We start from the raw sequence: 22,688 nt of genomic DNA on the forward strand, positions 1-22,688 counted from the left end.
ATATGGAAATTAATTTGTTATTAAATAATATATATAGCACTTTAGAAAAGTAAATTATTATTATATAAATTTAATTTGTTATTAAATAATATTTTTATATGAAAATTTAATGAAAAATTACAACGAGTAATGCATTTCCTTTACCAGCAGGCAGAGAGCCTTCCTTTTCCGATTCTCTATTTCCTTTCCTCATTCCCAATCTCCGATCCATCCCTAAAAACAACTGACGAGAGATCGATGATGATGAAGATGCCTTGGAGGAGGAAGAGCAGTAGCTTCCATCTTCAGCTACAAGGGGCAATTGGTACCATTCAATCTCCATTCCTATTCTTATTTACCAATTATTGCCATTCTTCTACTTCCACACTTGAAGATGCACGCTTCTTCACAAATAACTTCAAATCTGCTTCTTTTACCCCCCTTGATGATGCCATTGCTTCCTTTAATCATGTAATTCATATGCATCCTCTTCCTTCTAGGGCTCAATTTAGTAGATTCTTATCTGCCCTTGTGAAAATGAAACAATATAACACTGTCTTTTCCATGTCCAAAACAATTGAATTGCTAGGAATCTCACATGATGTTTATTCTCTTAGCATCTTAATTAATTGCTTCTGCCACTTACACCTTGTGGATTTTGGCTTCTCTGTTTTTGGTAAGATACTCAAATTCGGATTGGAGCCTGACATTGTGACATTTACTACCTTAATTAATGGGCTTTGTATAGAGAGTAAAATCGACAAAGCAGTGGAATAAGGGCATTTCACCTGATGTCATCACTTACACTGGTTTAATTCACGGTGTTTGCAAATTAGGCCAAAAGAACCAAGCTTTGGCCTTGATGAATGAAATGGTGGAGCAGAACATATCACCTGATGTTTATACCTTCAATGTATTGATTGACGCTCTTTGTAAGGATGGAATGGTTTCAGAGGCTCAAAATACATTCAATATAATGATTCAAAGAGGTGTAGAGCCTAATGTGGTCACCTACACTTCCTTAATTGATGGTCTTTGCATTTCAGACCATTTCAGGGAAGCTTTGGCCTTGTTGAAAGAAATGGTGGGGAGGAACATATCCCCTAATGTTTTTACCTTCAATATATTGATCGACACACTTTGTAAGAAAGGACTCGTTTCAAATGCAGAGAATATAATCAAAATAATGATTCAAAGAGGTGTGGAACCTACCGTTGTCACTTATAGTTCATTGATGGATGGATATTGTCTAGGCAGCCAAATTGATAAGGCTAGAAAGCTATTTGATCTGATGGTGACCAATCAAATAGCTGACATTTTTAGCTACAACATTTTGATCAATGGATATTGTAAGTGCAAAATGATAGATGATGCAAAGCAGATTTTTTATGAAATGTCTCATAAAGGTTTAGTTCCTGATACTGTTACTTATCATACTCTTATAAAGGCTATGTTTCAAGCAGGGAGGCCCCAAACTGCAAAAGAGCTTTTTAAGGATATGTACTCTCATGGTCAACAGCCAAATATAGTAACCTTCTCAATTATGATTGATGGCTTGTGTAGACAGGGGAATCTCGATGAGGCACTCACCCTATTGAAAGCAATGGAGAAAAGTCAGTCGAAGCCTAATTTTGTGATCTATAGTAGCCTGATCAATGGTATGTGCAAAGTTGGGAAGATTAATGATGCCAAGGAACTTTTTTCTAGTCTTTTTGAAATTGGTTTACAACCTGATGTTTATGTATATAATGCAATTATGAATGGACTCTGCCAACAAGGATTAATGGATGAAGCGTATAAGGTATTTAAAGACATGGAAAAGGTAGGATGTTTACCAAATAATTGTTGTTATAATATCATCATTCAAGGGTTTCTCAGGCATGAGGATTTACCAAAAGCATCAGAACTAATCAACGAAATGGTTGATAAGGGGTTCTCTGCTGATGATGCTACCACAGAATTGGTAGTACATTTATCGCAGAATAATAATCTCATTCTGAGGCTTTTAAAGTTGCGCAATGAGGGATCAGCAAACTAAAGTTGTTATATCTTGACCATTCAAGTGTATCTTGGAGCGCAACTTGGTAATTACCTTTTTCAAATATAATAGATATGTAATTTAACTAACTTCTTCAAATATCATTTTTAATTTCAATCAGCTGTGATTCTCTTGCACAAAACGAAAATTTTTAACACTGTAAATTACCTGTGATGGAAACCATGATATGCGTGTGCCTTTCGCTTGAATTCAGACATGGACGAGATCTCTTTGATATAAGATTGTTGATGAATGGAGGTCATGGATTTCTAATCATTAAGTTGCTGCATGGCAAACCCACCATCTCCATTACAATTTTTGTTTTTGGTTGCTAATACAGCCTTTACTCGAGAGCTCAATCCTAAAATTGAGTTGAGAACTAAAACTAATTGGTTCCATACTAGAATGCCTAAGAATCTTTATCTATTTTTATTTTTGTGCTCAATGACCTTTCAAAATGCCATCATTTCTCTTGTAGGTACTTGCAAGGATATTACTACAACTTCACCTTTCTAACCATAAAAGTATACGCAATTCTTTTTCGCTTAATTATTATAATTTTTAATAATAATGAAACTAATGATTATAAACCGGTGTGCTTTAATTGAGAATTGATTTAACAATTATACTACACTATAAATGCAGAGCGCAGGATATACAGTCCCAGAATACAAGGTAAGAGAATCACTAGACTTCTACAACTGTTGGTTGGATGAAATGTCACTAACGGATATATTTTAGTGTTGGACCACCATTTGAGTTAGGCAAGAAAAGTTGTTTTGGTTGTTTCTTTTCTCCTCTCAGCAGTATATAATGAGACATTTTATGTTATTACTAAACCTTGTAATATACTTTTTCTTTTTGCTTGATGCATCTTTCTTGAAGTTTTTGTGATTCTGCATCCATGCGAAATGGTTTGTTAGAGAAGGTGGGTTTGACAGGGTACATATTGAGAGGTAGGAAACCTATTGCAAAATGATTCAGAACCCAAGAATCTATATCAGTTGTTGTTTACTTTACAAAATTGAATAAACTATGGGATAAACTTGGTGCTTTAAAGCATCATCTAACTATTACACATTAGATCTTTCTCGTGGTGCAGTAGTGTCAATACAAAGAAACTTCATTTGATTAAATGGAATACTGTTGTTGCATTTCTTCCCTTCGGAAAGACATTCGAAATGCGGCTATTAAATTTAGATCTTTGTTCTCAGTTGTTGTTTAATCATATCAGATTTGCTGTGGGGAATGAGATGAAAATAAAATCTTGGAATGATAGACGATCGGTTGGTAATGTTGCTCTCAAATTCTCCTTTAGCAGACTATTAAATTTAGCAGCTAACCTATACAACTTAATTAGTAGTGGGCAACATGCTAAAAAGAAAAACTGTAATTCTTGCTAAGAATCAGATTCAAATAAAAAAAAAAAAAAATTATAGTTCTTACTAAGAATTAGAACCAAACCAAATTTCTAATACTTTAATGTTTAAAACCACATTTGAAATTAAATTTCGGTATAATTTTGATATGGTTGTAAGCAATTTCATTACTGTCTAAATTTGTTTTTAATTTTTTTACTTTAATTTTAGTTTCAATTTGATTTAAATTTTAATTTTTACAAATAAAATCATAATAACTTTTTATGTATATTTTAAAATAGTAAATAATAATACTAAAATAATAACAGTAGTAATATAAGATAAGAATATTTTATTATTCTATGTAGTTATTAATTATATAATTTTAATTAAAAAATATGTGTAATTAATATATAAATATATATTATATTACTAATAAGTAATTTACTCATATAATTAAAAAATTACAAAATAATTAATACATTTATGATTGATATAAAAAATACAAACAAATGGATATATATATATATATATATATAATTCGACTATAATAATTTTTAAATTAAATAGTAATTTTATTAAATAACAGATATTAGCAAATATAATAAAATTTTGAATATTTCAATTACAATAAAAAAATCAACTAAAATGATATATTTTCTTAATTTTATTTTATTATAATTTTTTTGGATAATTTTGATTAAATATATTCATATAATAATGTGATATTAATATAATAGGAGCTCAAATTTAATTGCCTATTTGCAATAATAATAATAATAATAATAATAATAATAATAATATATAAAAAATTAATAAAGAGATGAAAAAATAAAGGTAAAATATTATTTAGTTTGTCAAAGTGTTAAATTTGGTCGAAGAGAAAGGGACATTTACATTTTTAAAGGGCAAATTCAAAGCGAGAATATAATGATTTGTATGGCTTTAAAGAGATAAATCAACGTTAATCAGACTATGAGTCCTACCAGAGGTTTTTATACTCCACTTCTGAAGAATGAGAGATAGCTGAGAGAGATGATTTGTTCAGAAATCACAAAGGCAACTTGTTACAAGATTTTGGAGTCGCTTTTATCAAAATGTTAGTTTTAGAGCTATTCGTACGAAACTAAATATAAAAGGAAGTTTCTTGTTAGCAATTTGATATATTTTTCTATGCTACAAAATCATGTAAAACATCGTTTTAATGGTTCAAGCGAGATAGTGAGCAACATGCTAAAAGGAAAAGCTATAGTTTTTATACTTTTATCAACAAATTTTACTAATAAATTTTATCAATGTACATTAGTGATTTTAACGAATTTGAAAATTTTTTTGGTAATTTTTAATATAAAAAATTGTGTAAAAATTTATCAGATCCATTAATAAATCACTAACAATTTTAATCTGTTAACAAATTTAGAGGTGTAAATGAAACAAATCGTTTGTGAGTTATTTCAGATTCGACTCGATTTCTAAACGAGTTAAACTCAAACTTAATTTTTAGGCTTATTTAGTAAATGAAGTAAACTTAAACTCCATAATATTCGTCTCGTTAAAACTGCTGAGTTCAACTCGCATATGAATTCATGAGTAGGTTCGTAAATAGTCTAATTAAGCAGGTTGAGATTAATATCATAAGAAAAATAAATTCAAATCCTATATATATACTTTTAAGAGCCAAATCTAAATCTTATCATCTATCTTTCTTCCATTTTTTATCCTTTCTCTGTTTTCTTTTTTTTTCTATTACTTTTTTTCATTTCACTTTTTTATCTCATAAATTTTTTTTCTTATTTTTTCTATTATTTTTCTTTCATATCTTATCCTATTCTCTCTCATTCTCTTTCCTCTTCTATTATTTTTTTTCATTCTTCATAATTTTTCTTTCATTTTCTCTATTTTCTTTTCCATCTTTTTCTTTCCTTTCCTCTTATCTTCTTCATTTTCTCTATAATTTTCATTCATATTAATTTTTCTAATATTATTTTTTTCTATCATTTTCTTTCTATATACATTTTTTTCTATTATTTTCTCTTTATTTATTTTCTTCTCTAATCCTTTATTCACTTTTTTCATTTCTTTAATCATCTTTTTACCCAACTCTGGTTCTTTCTTCATTTTCATAATTTTTATTTTTTATTATTTTCTTTATTTTTCTCTTTTTTTCTTTCTTTTTTATTATTTTCTCTCATTTTGTACCATTTACTCTTTTTTTATTTTCACTTTCTTTGTATTTCTAATAAATATTGGATATAAATTAAAAACTTAGTAACAGGAATAATATAATTTTAAGTTTTATTAAATTAATAAAAAATTATTTAAACTCTCAATAAATTTACTAATGGATTGCAATTCCTTGATAGTTTACAAACGGATTTCACATATATTAATAAATTATTTTTCTTTTATATTAAGAAATTTAAAATTTATTAAAATTTATTGGTAATAATAATGAAAATTCCGTTATTAAAATTTGTTGGTAATAATAATGGAAATCCCATTAATAAATCTACTAGTATTACTAACGAACTTGAAAGCCGTTGATAAAAATTTACCACCGAACTTTTTAACAACGGATCGTAATCTATTAGTAATTTATTATTAATTTATTTACCAATGAATTTTTATTGAATTGCCAATAAAAAAATCATTTCATTATCAATATAAATTAAGAAGTTGTTGATTCATATCTTTACAATAAGATGTCTTTTAAACTCTTCAAGACTTTTGAAACTAAAATTGACAAAACAGTCATGATGTTGTATTTCTCCTTTAGTTGAAACTGTTATTCATGCAAAATGATTTTTTATGTTATAACACTTTGGAATAATGTCTATTATTAGAATGCATATGATTGTTTGACGGATATAAAATAGGTATAAAGAGTATATAGTTAAAAAGATAATTATAGTTATTGAACCGTTCGTGTCATTTAATTTTATTGTCAGTTTATAAATTTATTTATATCAATTTAATTTTAATCTCACATTGATAAATTATAAAAGATGAAAAGTTTTTCTTCCCTATAAAAAGAGAATGCCTCTCCTCCCTTCAATAACAAAAGTATGTTTATGATCCGTTTGTAAATTTATTTTTTTTATAGTACTAGAGGTTTAGTGGGTTGGAGTAAGCAGAGCTCACAGCAGTCTCACTCTCTCGTAGCTATTCGAAGACTGGAGTCATATCAGTAGCGTTAATAGCATCATGATATGTCACCTCCCTAGAAAACTTGAACCCCCTAAAAAAAGAATGCATGCAAGCAAACCACAAACTCTCTCAGTCGCCGGAAGAGTGATATCACATCTATGAGTTGGCCTAAACCAAGACTGATCTTTAAAATACTCTCACCGTGAAGCTCCAAATCTAGAACTGCAAAAACAACAATAGAAAGACACAATATTTTCAACCCAGCCCTAGAGACAAGGAGAGTAAACCCATATCCAAGACTCGAGGAAGCCATCCCTTACTTAAAAGGGATAGGGTAAGGCTGCAGTACTAACCACTAGTAGAGAAACAAGGTTTGCCTTTAGAAGTAAACAGGCAGAGATAAAGCTTTATTATAATCTAATAATTTGATTGGTTATTTAAAATATTTAATTTGATTGGTTAATTATATTATTTTTCTATTAAAATTTAAATCAAAATTTTATTATAATCTAATATAAAAAACTAACTAAAATTTCAAACTTCCAATTTAAAAGATCATCAAAAGTATGAATATTTTTAATGCTGAATATTTGAGTTTGTGGCTAAAATTTTTGGAATAAATAATTCATACTAATAATTTTTAGCAATAAATATTTAATAAAAATATTAAATTTTTGATAATTTTATATTTTTTTATTAGCTTCACACAGTAATTTAATTTTCTAATTTAACATTTATTATGTAATCTTATAAATAAAATGTTTATAATTTTAATTTTTATGAAATTTTGTATATTATAAATTTACGTTAATATTATTAACAATAAAATAAAACAACAAATAAAATTTAAAATGCAAAATACATTTAGTGAGTTTAACATTTCAAAATTTTATTATTTTGAAATAATTTATATTAATTTTTTACTGATATTAATTAATATTGTAATATTATTCAAATAAAATGTCAAAATAAAAATGTGCTAAACAGTTCTCATGAGAGTTAGAGTTAAGCTTCGTAAAAAAATTAATTTTTATTATACTAAAATAAAGTTATAAATAAAGTAATTAATAATAAAAAATTATATAAAGTTAGTCATTTTAAATTTCTAATTATATTAGAGTAAAATTAAACAATAAACTATTTATTTTTTCCTCATCTATATTATATACAATTAGACTATAATAATATTTTTAAAAATATACGTTGACAATTATTTACTAAATAAGGAATATTATTTAATAAAATAAATGTTGGGTCAATTTATTTAAAATTTAATTAAATTTCTATATTTTTATTAAGATTCAAATAAATTCAATTTAAAATTTTTAAAATTTTAGGCTAATTAAACTATGTAATTTTGTCAAGGGCTAAATAGATTCTAACTTAATATTATTTTTATAATTTAAAAATTAAAAATTCAGTATTTTAATTATCATAAAATTTTTTAAAAATATATAAATATAATTAATAATTTTTAAAATTATAAAAATAAAATTTATCATATAAAAATTTTTATTATTAAAAAATAATATTATATAATATTATGTTAGATTATAATTTATTTGAGTATAGAGATTTAATTTATCCAAAATTTTGAATTAAGATTATTTGACTCTTATATAAAAGTAGAAATTTAATTGAATTTATATTTAAAAAATTATTATTATAAAATGATAAATTTAATTTGTTATTAAATAATATTTTTAAATTAATAAAAAATCACAAAATGTGGCGCATATAAACAATTCCCAATTTCCTTTTGTTATCCTTGCCACTTTACCAGGCAGAGAGCCTTCTTTTTCCGATTCTCTATTTCCTTTCCTCATTCCCAATCTCCGATCCATCCCTAAAAACAACTGACGAGAGATCGATGATGATGAAGATGCCTTGGAGGAGGAAGAGCAGGAGCTTCCATCTTCAGCTACAAGGGGCAATTGGTACCATTCAATCTCCATTCCTATTCTTATTTACCAATTATTGCCATTCTTCTACTTCCACACTTGAAGATGCACGCTTCTTGACAAATAACTTCAAATCTGCTTCTTTTACCCGCCTTCATGATGCCATTGCTTCCTTTAATCATGTAATTCATATGAATCCTCTGCCTTCTAGGGTTCATTTTAATAGATTCTTATCTGCCCTTGTGAAAATGAAACAATATCACACTGTCTTTTCCATGTCCAAAACAATTGAATTGCTAGGAATCTCACACAATGTTTATTCTCTTAGCATCTTAATTAATTGCTTCTGCCACTTGCACCTTGTGGATTTTGGCTTCTCTGTTTTTGGTAAGATGCTCAAATTCGGATTGGAGCCTAACACTGTGACATTTACTACCTTAATTAATGGGCTTTGTAAGGAGAGCAAAATCGACAAAGCAGTGGAATTTTTCGATGATATGGTTGCACATGGTTATCAACCTAATGTTTATACTTACAGTGCGATAATAAACGGAATGTGTAAATTTGGGAAAACAAATGTGGCTATTGGGCTACTAAACGGAATGGCTGATAGAGGTTGTGAGCCAAATGTTGTGACATACAGTGCAATCATTGACGCCCTTTGCAAGGATGAGCTAGTTGGTGAGGCTTTAGAGCTCTTCTCTCAAATGAGGAATAAGGGCGTTTCACCTGATGTCATCACTTACAATAGTTTAATTCACGGTGTTTGCAAATTAGGCCAAAAGAACCAAGCTTTGGCCTTGATGAATGAAATGGTGGAGCAGAACATATCACCTGATGTTTATACCTTCAATGTATTGATTGACGCTCTTTGTAAGGATGGAATGGTTTCAGAGGCTCAAAATACATTCAATATAATGATTCAAAGAGGTGTAGAGCCTAATGTGGTCACCTACACTTCCTTAATTGATGGTCTTTGCATTTCAGACCATTTCAAGGAAGCTTTGGCCTTGTTGAAAGAAATGGTGGGGAGGAACATATCCCCTAATGTTTTTACCTTCAACATATTGATCGACACTCTTTGTAAGAAAGGACTGGTTTCAAATGCACAGATTATAATCAAAATAATGGTTCAAAGAGGTGAGGAGCCTAATGTTGTCAATTATAATTCATTGATGGATGGATATTGTCTTTGCAAGCAAATTGATAAGGCTAGAAAGCTATTTGATCTGATGGTGACCAATGAAATAGCTAACATTTTTAGCTACACCATTTTGATCAATGGATATTGTAAGTGCAAAATGATAGATGATGCAAAGGATGTTTTTGTTGAAATGTCTCATAAAGGTTTAGTTCCTGATGTTGTTACTTATTCTACTCTTATAGAGGGTATGTTTCAAGCAGGGAGGCCCCAAACTGCTCAGGAGCTCTTTAAGAACATGTGCTCTCATGGTCAACAGCCAAATATAGTAACCTTCTCAATTATGATTAATGGCTTGTGTAGTCAGGGGAATCTCGATGAAGCACTCACCCTATTGAAAAAAATGGAGGAAAGTCAGTTAAAGCCTAATCTTGTGACCTATTGCATTCTGATCAATGGTATGTGCAAAGCTGGCAAGATTAATGATGCCAAGGAACTGTTTTCTAGTCTTTTTGAAAATGGTTTACAACCTAATGTTCATATATATAGTGCAATTATGAAAGGACTCTGCCGACAAGGATTGATGGATGAAGCGTATAAGGTATTTAAAGACATGGAAAAGGTAGGATGTTTACCAAATAATTGTTGTTATAATATCATCATTCAAGGGTTTCTCAAGCATGAGGATTTACCAAAAGCATCAGAACTAATCAACGAAATGGTTGATAACGGGTTCTCTGCTGATGCTGCTACCACAGAATTGGTAGTACATTTATTGCGGAATAATGATCTCATTCTGAGGCTTTTAAAGGTGCGCAATGAGGGATCAGCAAACTAAAGTTGTTATATCTTGACCATTCAAGTGTGTCTTGGAGCGCAACTTGGTAATTACCTTTTTCAAATATAATAGACATGTAATTTAACTAACTTCTTCAAATATCATTTTTAATTTCAATCAGCTGTGATTCTCTTCCACAAAATGAAAATTTCTAACACCGCAAATGACCTGTGGTGGAAAACATGATATGTGTGTTCCTTTCGCTTGAATTCAGACATGGACTTGATCTCTTTGATATAAGATTGTTGATGAATGGAGGTCATGGATTTCTAATGATCAAGTTGCTGGTAAACCCACCATCTCCTTTACAATTTTTTATTGGCTGCTACTACAGCCTTAACTCGAGAGCTCAGTCCTAAAATTGAATTGAGAACTAAAACTAATTGGTCCCATACTACAATGCTTAATAATCTTTGTCTATTTTTATTTTTGTGCTCAATGACCTTTTAAAATGCTATCATTTCTCTTGTAGGTACTTGCAAGGATATGATTACAACTTCGCCTTTCTAACCATAAAGGTATAAGCAATTCATTTTTGCTTAATTATTATATTTTTAATAATAATGAAAATAATGATTATAAACCAGTGTGCTTTAATTGAGAATTGATTTAACAATTAGACTACACTATAAATGCAGGATGCAGGATATGCAGTCCCAGAGTACAAGGTAAGAGAATCACTAGACTTCTACAGCTGTTGGTTGGATGAAATGTCACTAAAATTGTAGACAACAGAAAATGTTATGGGAATTGAGGGAAAAGCAAACATCCTCTTTGTTACCTTTTTTTTTTTTTTTTTTTTTTTTTTCTAGTCATCAAGTTGGGTATATATATATAGATCCTTAATTTCTTTTATTTTCCTTCAAGTCAAATTAGTGAAATCATTGCATTAGCATCTAATAATATGAAGTTCACAATCTTTTCACAATGAAATCAATTTTTTACCTTGAAAATTTGAATTTTAGAAATGCTTGTGGAAGGTATATATATATTCTTCCCTTTGAGATTCTTTACTTTGTGCCAAGTTGATTGGATGTGTAACTGGCGATTAAATGTTGATAGTTAATAGCAATAGCTATCAAATAAAGTGAGTCCATTTTAAGGATATGATTAAATCACTTTGCTTGGCCTAATGCAACTATTTTCAAACTGCTTTCTAAATTAACCAAACCTCTATTGTATGATTTGTATCCTGCTGAAGCCAAGGTACAAGTGTAGTGGTTGAGAAATCTGCCATTTTTTTTAAAAAATTTTTTGGTGGACAGAAAATCTACCAATTTAAGTTGTTGAAACTGTTGAATCTTGTGATAGTAAATTATTTACAATGGCTGTATATTAAGGAAAATTACTTAGGAAATCATCTCTGTATAAGAGATCTTTATCGTACATAATAATAATAATGGAATCAAGTATGATCATTTTGTCAATATGGTATATAATAGATATAGTTTAGTGTTGGACCACCATTTGAGTTATTTATATGGTGCATTTTGCGGTACATTTTTGTGGTGTTATGAATGTGAAACTTATTGTTTCTTACTGTTTGAGATATTAGTTAAGTTAGGCAAGAAAAGTTGTTTTGGTTGTTTCTTTTCTCCTTTCAGCAGTATATAATGAGAGATTTTATGTTTTTACCACTTTTTAAACCTTGTAATATACTCAATAACATTTTCTTTGGGCTCTTGTTTGTACATGGTATTTTTCTTTTTTGCTTGATGCATCATTCTTTAAGTTTTTGAGATTCTGCATCCATGGGAAATGGTTTGTTAGAGAAGGTGGGTTGACAGGGTACATATTGAGAGGTAGGAAACCAATTGCAAAATGATTCAGATCCTTCTACTCTTCAAAACTCAGATAATCCAAGTAGGATTCTCATATCTGCACCGTTAAATTAAGTATAAAGAATATATAGTTAAAAAGATACTTATAGTTATCAATCTATTTGTGTCATTTAATTTTACAATCCGTCTATTAAATTTATATCCATTTAATTTTAATCTTGTATCAGTAAATTATAAGACGAGAAGTTCTTTCCTATGAAAGGTTTTCCCTCTCTCTTAACCCTTAACTCTGACGACGGTAAAGTACTTTCTATTTATAGATGACGGTAAAGTACTTTCTATTTATAGATAGGAAATCGAGACTATTTCGCCTTGGTTTACAATCTTTGTAACTTCATGGTATACTCATGGAATTGGAATGGTAAAATTCATTAATTATTTATTTTTTGACCATTCCTAAAGAAAGGATTCGCCTTGCCCTCGAAAACTCTAGCAGAAGAGTCTCTCTTTCCTATATTAGTACGTGATTTTTATCATAATGAGAAAATTTAAATATTTTAATTTTAAAATATTTTTATTTAATTTTATTTTTAAACTATTTCTAAACGTCAAACTAATAATCGAATTCACCACTTGCCATACTCGAATTAAGTTAAAATTCATTAAAATCGTTAAATATTTCACGAATCAAATTCAAATTTATAATTTTTTAATAACAAACTTGAACTTTAGAAATGTTGGTTGGACTCGATTATCTCTAGATTAGTCGTTTATATTATTAATAAATTTATAAATGGATAAATCATTTAAATTACAAATAAATTTATAAATAAATTAACGTTATGTATCACAAATAAATGTATTTATAAAGTTTGTATTATAAATGGATTTATAAATAAATTATTTACAAATTATCCGTTTATATGTGAAATTTTATTTCTAAATAATAGAGAATATGCAAAAAAAATATAGATGGATATGTGAAATTTCATTTGTAAATGATAGAGAATGTGCAAACGTAAAATACAAATGGATATTAAATTTATTTATATTATAAACGGTTATTTTGTTTGTGAATCCATGTATAACATAAATGAATTATTTTTCGTTTAGGACAAAAGTCTATTTGATTCGTTTGTATAGTGCTGGAGGTTTAGTAAGTTGGAGAGAGCAGAGCTCACAGTAGCCTCACTCTGTTGTAATCATTTGAATACTGGAATCACATCAGTGGCCTTAATAACATCTTGATATGTCACCTCCCTAGAAAATTTGAACCCATCCTACAAAAAAGAATACATGCAAGCAAACCACACTCCCCTCAGTCGCTGGAATAGTGATATCACATCTATGAGTTGGTCTAAACCAAGACTGATCTTTAAAATACTCTCACCATGAAGCTCCAAATCTAGAACTGCAAAAGCAAAAATAGAAAAACACAATATTTTCACCCCAGCCCTAGAGACAAGGAGAGTAAACCCACTCGAGGAACCCATCCCTTACTTAAAAGGGATAAGGGAAGGCTGCAGTACTAACCACCAGTAGAGAAACAAGGTTTGCCCTCAGAAGTTCATATAATTTAACATGAATAAAAATAAAGTAAAAAAAATAGTTATTAATAATTTTGTATATGCAGACTCTATGCATACACTTGGATATAAACAGAGTGATAACATATCTGTAATTTTCATAGTAATTAACATAGCTATTGTCAAATAACATAATCTTTATTAAAATTATCATCATTTACCTATATATAATTTATTGGTGATAAAAGAATTATTATTTAATTTTTATAATATATAAAAATTTATTATTTAATCTCTGAATTTTAGCATTTTTTAAAATATCTATAAAATTTTAAAATTTTTACTAATTAACCTTCGATTAATTTCAGTCGTTAGTATTATAGAAAAGTTTAAACTATCCTTAATATCAAGTAATTAATTAGTAGATGCTTTTACAAAATCGAAAAACACATTAATAAATTTTTTATACCACATTTTTACTATTTAATGATTAAAATTAATGAAAAAATTAATTAATAAATTTTTTAATACTTCACATTTTAATATATTTTTTTAATTCTAAACCATGTACTAATTAATGAATTTTTTGGACTAAATAGTAAATTTTAAGAAAAAGAAAAGCATAATCCTCAAATTTTCTAATTTCATATTATCCTTGTCCTAACATAACTATTCAAGTTTTTTCATGGACGAATGAGATGATGTATAGTGAACAATTTCATGCTGAGCTCTTTTAAAATGCAAGCCAAACATTACACTGCTGATTGCAACTACTTAGCTCCATAACACCATTCTCAAAAACCCCAACTCTCACACCCAACCCTCTGCAATAAACACAGAAACAAAACCTCATCTCTCTCTCTCTCTCTCCCCTCAAAAGAAAAATCAATATATAATATGCAAGTGATCAAGTGATTGATTATGGACATCATAGATCTAACACAAAATTATACCTTTCAATTCACCCCCACAAAAATATTTTCCCGGCAAAGAACGATCATTCGAGCCGCTGTGTATTCGAGCTCTCCAATGACCACAGCTTGAAGTTACTTCATTGTCTTGTTAGTGACTGATCAAGTAATTCTTGAGAAGCATTAACTCTTCTGGTTGGTATTAATTTTGTTGAGAAGCAAGCCAGGCATCTCATCAATAATGGCGATTTACGCTTACAGGAACGCGCTGAGCAGCTTCGCTACTATTTCCGAACCATTCACTGTTATAAGAAGACCAAAAAGAAAGTCCACTTTTGTATGATAAGCTGTCAATGAGAAAATGATCCTGAATTCCTATTCGTTGCCTCGGTGTGCTCATCTACCTCGCCTTTGCCTTTGCAGATTCTGTTGCAGCCATGTAAGTTGGGAAAACAGGAGAATTCAGTGCAGAACTGTCATCTCCTGTAGTACTCCGTTGTGTCCGACAAAATGATCTTCTTGGAAATGACACTGGTGAACTCAATGCTTCTATGTTATCTTGTTTCCGTGAACTCATTTTCACTTGTGTTGAACCAAATATGTCACTAGATTAGAAATGGAACTTGCTTTCAGATTCTCTATCCGTTCTCTAGCCAATGTATCTTTGTTCGCCAATTCTTCCAGCCAGTGTCTCTGTCTATCAGGTTCATTATTGGCTATTGATTCTTCCAGTACATGAGTGTTTCGCCTCTCCTGAAATAGATAATAATGTAGCAGAATCTGAACATGAGAAATGAAGGGAACAGCAGAAAACAGATGGCATTTAAGATAAAATTACCCGGTGTGAAATGAGTACTTCATCATTTCTCTTTCTCTTGTAGGTACTTGCAAGGATATGATTACAACTTCGCCTTTCTAACCATAAAGGTATAAGCAATTCTTTTTTGCTTAATTATTATATTTTTAATAATAATGAAAATAATGATTATAAAGCAGTGTGCTTTAATTGAGAATTGATTTAACAATTAGACTAAATGCAGGGTGCAGGATATACAGTCCCAGAGTACAAGGTAAGAGAATCACTAGACTTCTACTGCTGTTGGTTGGATGAAATGTCACTAAAATTATAGACAACAGAAAATGTTATGGGAATTGAGGGAAAAGCAAATATCCTCTTTGTCACCTTTTTTTTTTTTTTTTTTTTTTTTCTAGTCATCAAGTTGGGTATATATATATAGATCCTTAATTTCTTTTATTTTCCTTCAAGTCAAATTAGTGAAATCATTGCATTAGCATCTAATAATATAAAGTTCACAATCTTTTCCAATGAAATCAATTCTTTAACATGAAAATTTGAATTTTAGAAATGCTTGTGGAAGGTATGTATATATTCTTCCCTTTGAGATTCTTTACTTTGTGCCAAGTTGATTGTATGTACTGTTTGAGATGTTAGTTAAGTTACGCAAGAAAAGTTGTTTTGGTTGTTTCTTTTCTCCTTTCAGCAGTATATAATGAGACATCTTATGTTTTTACCACTTTCTAAACCTTGTAATATACTCAATAAAATTTTCTTTGGGCTCTTGTTTGTACATGGTATTTTTCTTTTTGCTTAATGCATCATTCTTGATGTTTTTGTGACTGCATCCATGGGAAATGGTTTGTTAGAGAAGGTGGAGCTGACAGGGTACATATTGAGAGGTAGGAAACCAATTGCAAAATGATTCAGATCCTTTGACTCTTCAAAACTCAGATAATCCAAGTAGGATTCTCATATCTATCTGCACCGTTAAATTTAGTAAATTATTCGACTTGGAGTATGTCTATGACTATGACACTTGCTTTAAAGAAAGATTTGGGCAACTTATACGCCAATTAAAGAAAGAAATAAGTAGTTTCAGTCAAGAATGTATATGAGTTGTTGTTTACTTTAGAAAATTGAAGAAACTATGGGATAAACTTGCTGTTTTAAAGCATCATTAAAGAGTAGATTGAATATGAGTTTGTTTTTAGTATAATTCTATGTTCAGCCTCCTCATTCTTAAAAGAAAAGTTAGGAAGTTAGAAAGTTGGGAGTGGAGGAAAGAGTTTCATATAGATTTTGTGACTTTTGGAAAGCTTTTGGGCATGTTAGAGATACTTGCTGATTGGTTTAGATCTTTCTTGTGGTCCGGTAGTGTCATTACAAAGAAACTTCATCTGATTAAATGGAATACTCTTTTGTTGCCTAAAAAGAATGGAGGCTTAGGCATGAAAGAGATCTCTCTTCAAATTCAAGCTCTTTTGTTCAAATGGCTTTGGAGATTTGAAAATCATAGGGATTCACTCTTAAGTTCAACTTCTTCTATCCAAATATTCTTTCAATTTGGAGAAGGGTATCTCTCTTGCTCCAGGAAATTGCATTTCTTCCCTTCAGAAAGACATACGAGGCTATGCTACTTTCGATGAACTCTTCCTTCTCTCCTTGAATTCATATCAGATTTGCTGTGGGGAATGAGATGAAAATGAAATTTTGGAATGAGAGACGATCGGTTGGTAATATTGCTCTCATATTCTCCTTTAGCAGACTATTAAATTTAGCAGCTAACCTAGATGTGTTGATGTTAAATATGGGCTGTTGGGTGAAGAACAAATGGGAGTGGGAAATAATTGAATTGTCAAAATCCGTTTCTTCTTTCTATGATTGAGCGTTTATAAATTAGCAAGGTCTGTCTACTAACAGTAACTCATATGCATCCTTTGCCCTTGTGAAAATGCAACAATATTACGTACTTTGTCATTTCCTTGTTTAAAACAACTGAATTCTTGATATTTAATAGATTCTTAAATGTTTCTTTTTCCATTTACACCTTGTGGATTTTGGCTTCTTTGCTTTTCGGAAATTTATATATATATATATTTGAAACAGATAAAAATTAAATACAACTAAATACTCTCAATCAACTCTCCAAGCCGAAACATGTTATATTTTATTTAAAAAAAATGAATTGATCAACCCTTATTTTTATATTTTTGAAAGAGATAAAAATTAAGAACAATTGATAGACTGCATAATCTTAACCAACTCTTCAATTCTTCTGATATAATTTATTTAATTGTTTTGGAAAGATTTTCTATTTATTATGATTGTTCACTCTTTCATCCTCTACTTTAAGAATTTATTGAAATACAAATGGAATTTATAAAGAATTAATTATGAATATTTTCATATAATTTGTTATAATCTCTCCCATTTCAAACTCCTAACAAAAAATCTACTGACCTATAAACTAATTCTGCAATCTTAAGAAACTTAAAATCATAAAACTGAAGAAATTTTATTTATTCTCAAAATTATAAACTCAAGCATAACTTAATTACCATATTTACCGATTGCCATTAATAAATTAAAATGAAAATAATTACATAATTAATAAAGATTGTTCTTCACTGCTTTAATTTGCAACTTTTTTTAATCAATTAATAAACTAATCCAGCTAAAAAATTTTATTTAAGGCTAAAAAATTAAATTTTATCAAAAAAATTCACTAGTTATCCATATATATAAATTGAATTCCAATTACTCTTCTTTACTATAGAGTTCTCTCACTCTCAAACCTTTCTTTTTAACTTAGAAAATTTTGATTAATAATGCTATCGTGGGAAGCTTTTAGTAGGAAAATGGATTCTCTCTTCAAGATTTTAGGTCAACGCTATGCAATTAAATCATTACTCTCCAGTTCGACCGATTAGAAAACTAAAATCTTACAAATTCAAAGAGGCTATGTAGTCATGTGTCGTTCAAGAGATATCAAGTTCCAGCGGAGAATCTGAAGTTTCTGACATTACAAGAATTGATTAAACAATCTCAGGATAGTGATCTCGACTCCAAAATTAATGGCCAATTGTACTTCTTGTATAACTCACAAGTTTAATGAACTATCAAAACTCGCAAGGGGTTGTCATTCTAAAACTTTAGAGATTTTTGAATAATTCTTTTTTATATGTTTAAATTATTAATAAATTATTATATTTTATTAAAATTAATTATTCAATTTCTATTTTTAAATTACACAATTAAAACATTTTAAATTTTATAAAGAGAAACTCTTTAATATTTTTATAGAATAAAATATTAATAAATATATTTTTAGCTTTAATTAAAAAAATTAAATTATATATATAATATAAAATTTTATTTTAATCGAATGAGAAAATTAAAAAATTATACGATCAATTTTGACAAAATATAAAAATCAAATAATAATCCACTCTCATATTTTAAAGTAATTTTTTGGGTACTTTATGGGAAATTCTCAATAATTTTACCAATTATATCTACCATTTATATACTGTCTTTTTTTCAAGTTTTATTTTTTTCTATTTATGCATTGATTTTTATTTCTTATGAGAATTGCTGGCAAAATAATATTATATTGTAGGATGCTTTATGAACGGTAGACGTTAAAAGTATAAAATAAAAACTAGTTTATTAATTTCTTAATTCACTTTCTGCACAATTGCACTCATATATATATATATATAAGCCAGAAGAAAGAAACCAAAATAAAAGGTCTTTTAAAGATTTAACATGTTATAATTGTGGTAAAAAGGGACATACATCTAAGTTTTGTAGATTTAATAAAAGATTAAATGAGTTAGGATTAGATGAAGAAATAACAAATAAAATCCAAGAAATATGTTTAAGCTCAGAAACCTCAGAGACAGATATAACTGAAAGTGAAAATCAAATAGATGAGTTAGTCACTAGCTCATCCGAACAATCAATAAATGTTTTAACATAGCAGCGGCACCTTTTTACCCCTTATAGCCCAGGAACCTTAGCACACGGTAACGTCTCCACGTTGGGTGTCCCTTGTGGGGCCAGGGCCCACTCGGCACATTTTGTTGGCCATCATAAATCCCCTTCCTCCCCTGGGACTCGAACCCGTGACCTCGGCTCTGATACCATTCAGGCGATACCACTCTGCCAAAAGCTTAAGCTGATAGCAGCGGCACCTTTTTACCCCTTATAGCCCAGGAACCTTAGCACACGGTAACGTCTCCACGTTGGGTGTCCCTTGTGGGGCCAGGGCCCACTCGGCACATTTTGTTGGCCATCATAAAAAGCATTATGCATCCTAAAGATTGGCCTGCACCAAATTTGTATACTGAAATAGCGTTTAAAAAATTAAAAAAGTATTGTTCCTCATATAACTATTTTGATTATATTGATGCATGGACCAATGTTTTCAGCATTCAAAACCCTACAACAACCCATTCGTGGTTGATTTATTTTGATATACAAGCTATAAAAACTGTCACCAAAATTCCAAATTGGTTTTTTGTATGGTGGCAATCCAGGGGCATTACTGAAGATATTTTATCACAGGAATTGCTCCATATATATCAATACTTTAAAACCAATTATAAACCTCCTTAGCAAGAAAAATATATACCACCGTTGATGTATTTTTGTTTAAACTTTTTTCTACCTTGGGTATATCAATGGTATTTTGAATTTCAGTATGTTACAGACCTAAAAGTCCCTGTTATTGTAAAACGACACAAGGTAAAATGGTGGGGTTCTTTCAGAAACCCAACCACGGAGGAGTCCGTAAAACAATGGGTTATTAAAAAGGCCCAAATTCCTGGAACTTCATATGCTGGTAAACTGACAATGCAAGAAGAGCCCATATTTGGAGCCCAAAAGGCTCAGTGTCAAGCAATGTTAGCTGCAGCTAAAACTCCCGAAGAATACAAGTTGATTTGTCAGAAAATGTTCAATCAGCTTAGCACGGGATCATCAGTAAAACTGGAAGACGAACAATCTTCCAAAGAAGAACCATCAGTAAAATCCTCTGGAAAGTCAAAGATAAAAAAGAAATCTGGCAGAAGAAAAACTAAAAAGCAGTCAAGTTCAGAGACGGAGTCGACAGCGTCATCAGAAACGTCATCCTCCAGTAAAACCTCTGTATCTTCACACTATGACAGTAATGAAGATGATTGCTATGGAGTTCTACCGCCAGTAAAAATCAAGAGCAAGACAGGAAAAGGAAAGAAGAAGACAAAAGTAAAAAAGGAGAAGAAAGAAAAAATAAAAAGAAAAAGCAAGAAAAAGAAGGACACCTCATCGTCCTCTTCAGAATCAGAATAAAATCAAATTTCGGTGGAAAAGAGTAAAAGACAAAGGAGTGGCAGACAGACTATTCATCAACAGTAAAAAGTGGCAGACAAGGTACTATTCATGAACAGTGCCAGCCGCGTGAGTAAACAGTAAAATTTCTCTATAAAAAGGGAGCCTCTCCCCTTGTGAAGGCACAACTTGTAACTCTTTCTCTCTTTCTCTCTATTTTCCATCTTATCAAGTTTCTCTGTAAAAACTCTCTCAATTTCAGAAGTTTATAATTCTAAAATATAGTAAGTTTTTATTCTAGTCTTATAAATTGCTACTTTATAAGCCCGTGTTGACGGCACAGTTCTCTTCTCCCTCCACAATCTGACTTAACTCTGGGGATCCCAGGTTAAGGTTGCAGGAACCCAGACCTTAATATAAAATTGTGGTTAATTGTTGCTTAAGTATGCTCTGTGGTTGCGGCTTAGGCTGATCTTCCACATCAGAAATTTGTTTGGTAAAACTTAATTATTTTCACGGTATATAGGCTGGAATACCCGAGGTTGCGGGCTACTGGTCCAAAGGGTAGCAATTGCTACTGTACCACTGGTTTAACAAAGCCACGTACTGTTGAAATCTAAAACTGAATCATCAATTGGTAAACGATCCTTACATTTTGTTGGTATCAGAGCCATGAATTTTTGCACCGGAAAAGGGAACAGCATTTAAGGATTTTTGAAAAGAATATGTTTTGGGTATGCCAACTGAACCCGTTTTAAGCCAAGGTTTAGGCGTCATAGGGTAGAACAGGCAGTGGCCGCAACATAATTCAAGATCTTTAAAAATGGATCCTTTTCTGTGTAAATCGGCTAGTACAGTAAAATCAGATGATTCAGAGTCGTCAGAAATTAAAAAAGTAATAAACAAAAATGAATTAATATTGGAAGATTTTGTAAAAGCAATAGATGAATGGGAAATTCCTAAAGTAGATAAAGAACAGATTTATAAAATTCCAAAGTTTAATGTTTTTAAAACAGATTATGTAATAAAAACAGAGGAAAGAGATTTTCAATTAAGTAAACCCTTTGAGAAAATAACTCTTTTATCACCAAGAACATTAAATCATCATAGAAGTAAAAAATATAAATATATTCATATAGGATTAATTCAAGTAGGCATAAAACCTCTGACTAGAGAAGGATTAAATACTAGTATTTTGGCTGTAGTCAGGGATGCTAGATTTTTAAATTTTCAGGATTCTTTGCTAGGATCTGTAGAAACTAGTCTAAGCGAAGGACCCATATCTTTTGAAGTTTATCCAGATATGACTATTTCACTAAATGATTTAAATATTCTAGAAAGCATAGTTCTAGAAATAAAAACCCATAATTATAAAATGAAACAAGGCTCTATTCCTATAGCATTAATATATAAAATTCATTACAAAGCTATGAACTCGGCTTTTGCGACTAAATATAAATTACAACCTAAATTAGGGGAAACGAGATTTTTACAGACAGATCTGACTAAAACAAATACTGTAATTCCTAAAACAATTCAATGGAAAGATATAACCTTGCCAGATGAATGGATACTAGAAGGTATAGTTCCTCCACCAGAACCAGAAAAGGTAAAGCCAAATACGAGTTTAAGTAAAATTGAGCAGTTTGAAGATGGTAAAGTATCATTAAAATTTAACAGAAGCATGAGCAGTAGATATACAGGATCTTCATCCTCAGTAATAACAGATGATATAGGAAGAGTATCAAATATACCATCAGTAATATATGCAACATATAAAGAAGATGAACCTAAACCAGTAATGCAAACTATAGTACAACATAGGCATTCCATATCAGAAATTCCAAATAGACATCTTAAAATGAAAGGGGTAGATTATAGTTCTTCAGTTCCTCAAGCAGTTTATAATCCAGTAGAAAATTATCTAAATCAACAGGCCGAAATGGCACCATCATC

General features: G+C 30.0%; 1 protein-coding gene across 1 annotated transcript in view; it reads left to right on the plus strand.

The window, feature by feature from the left end:
• Positions 1-22,688, plus strand: part of LOC110607986 (pentatricopeptide repeat-containing protein At5g55840) — a 106,789-nt gene that overhangs the window by 21,010 nt on the left and 63,091 nt on the right. Inside the window, exons 2-5 of the mRNA XM_043959806.1 lie at positions 758-2,008; positions 2,663-2,724; positions 2,903-2,973; positions 8,286-10,448. Coding sequence (XP_043815741.1) covers positions 758-2,008; positions 2,663-2,724; positions 2,903-2,973; positions 8,286-10,402 — 3,501 coding nt within the window. The 3' untranslated portion in view covers positions 10,403-10,448. The remainder of the gene's footprint in view (positions 1-757; positions 2,009-2,662; positions 2,725-2,902; positions 2,974-8,285; positions 10,449-22,688) is intronic.

This window comes from Manihot esculenta, chromosome 9, assembly GCF_001659605.2.
Source record: "Manihot esculenta cultivar AM560-2 chromosome 9, M.esculenta_v8, whole genome shotgun sequence".
NCBI lineage: Eukaryota > Viridiplantae > Streptophyta > Magnoliopsida > Malpighiales > Euphorbiaceae > Manihot > Manihot esculenta.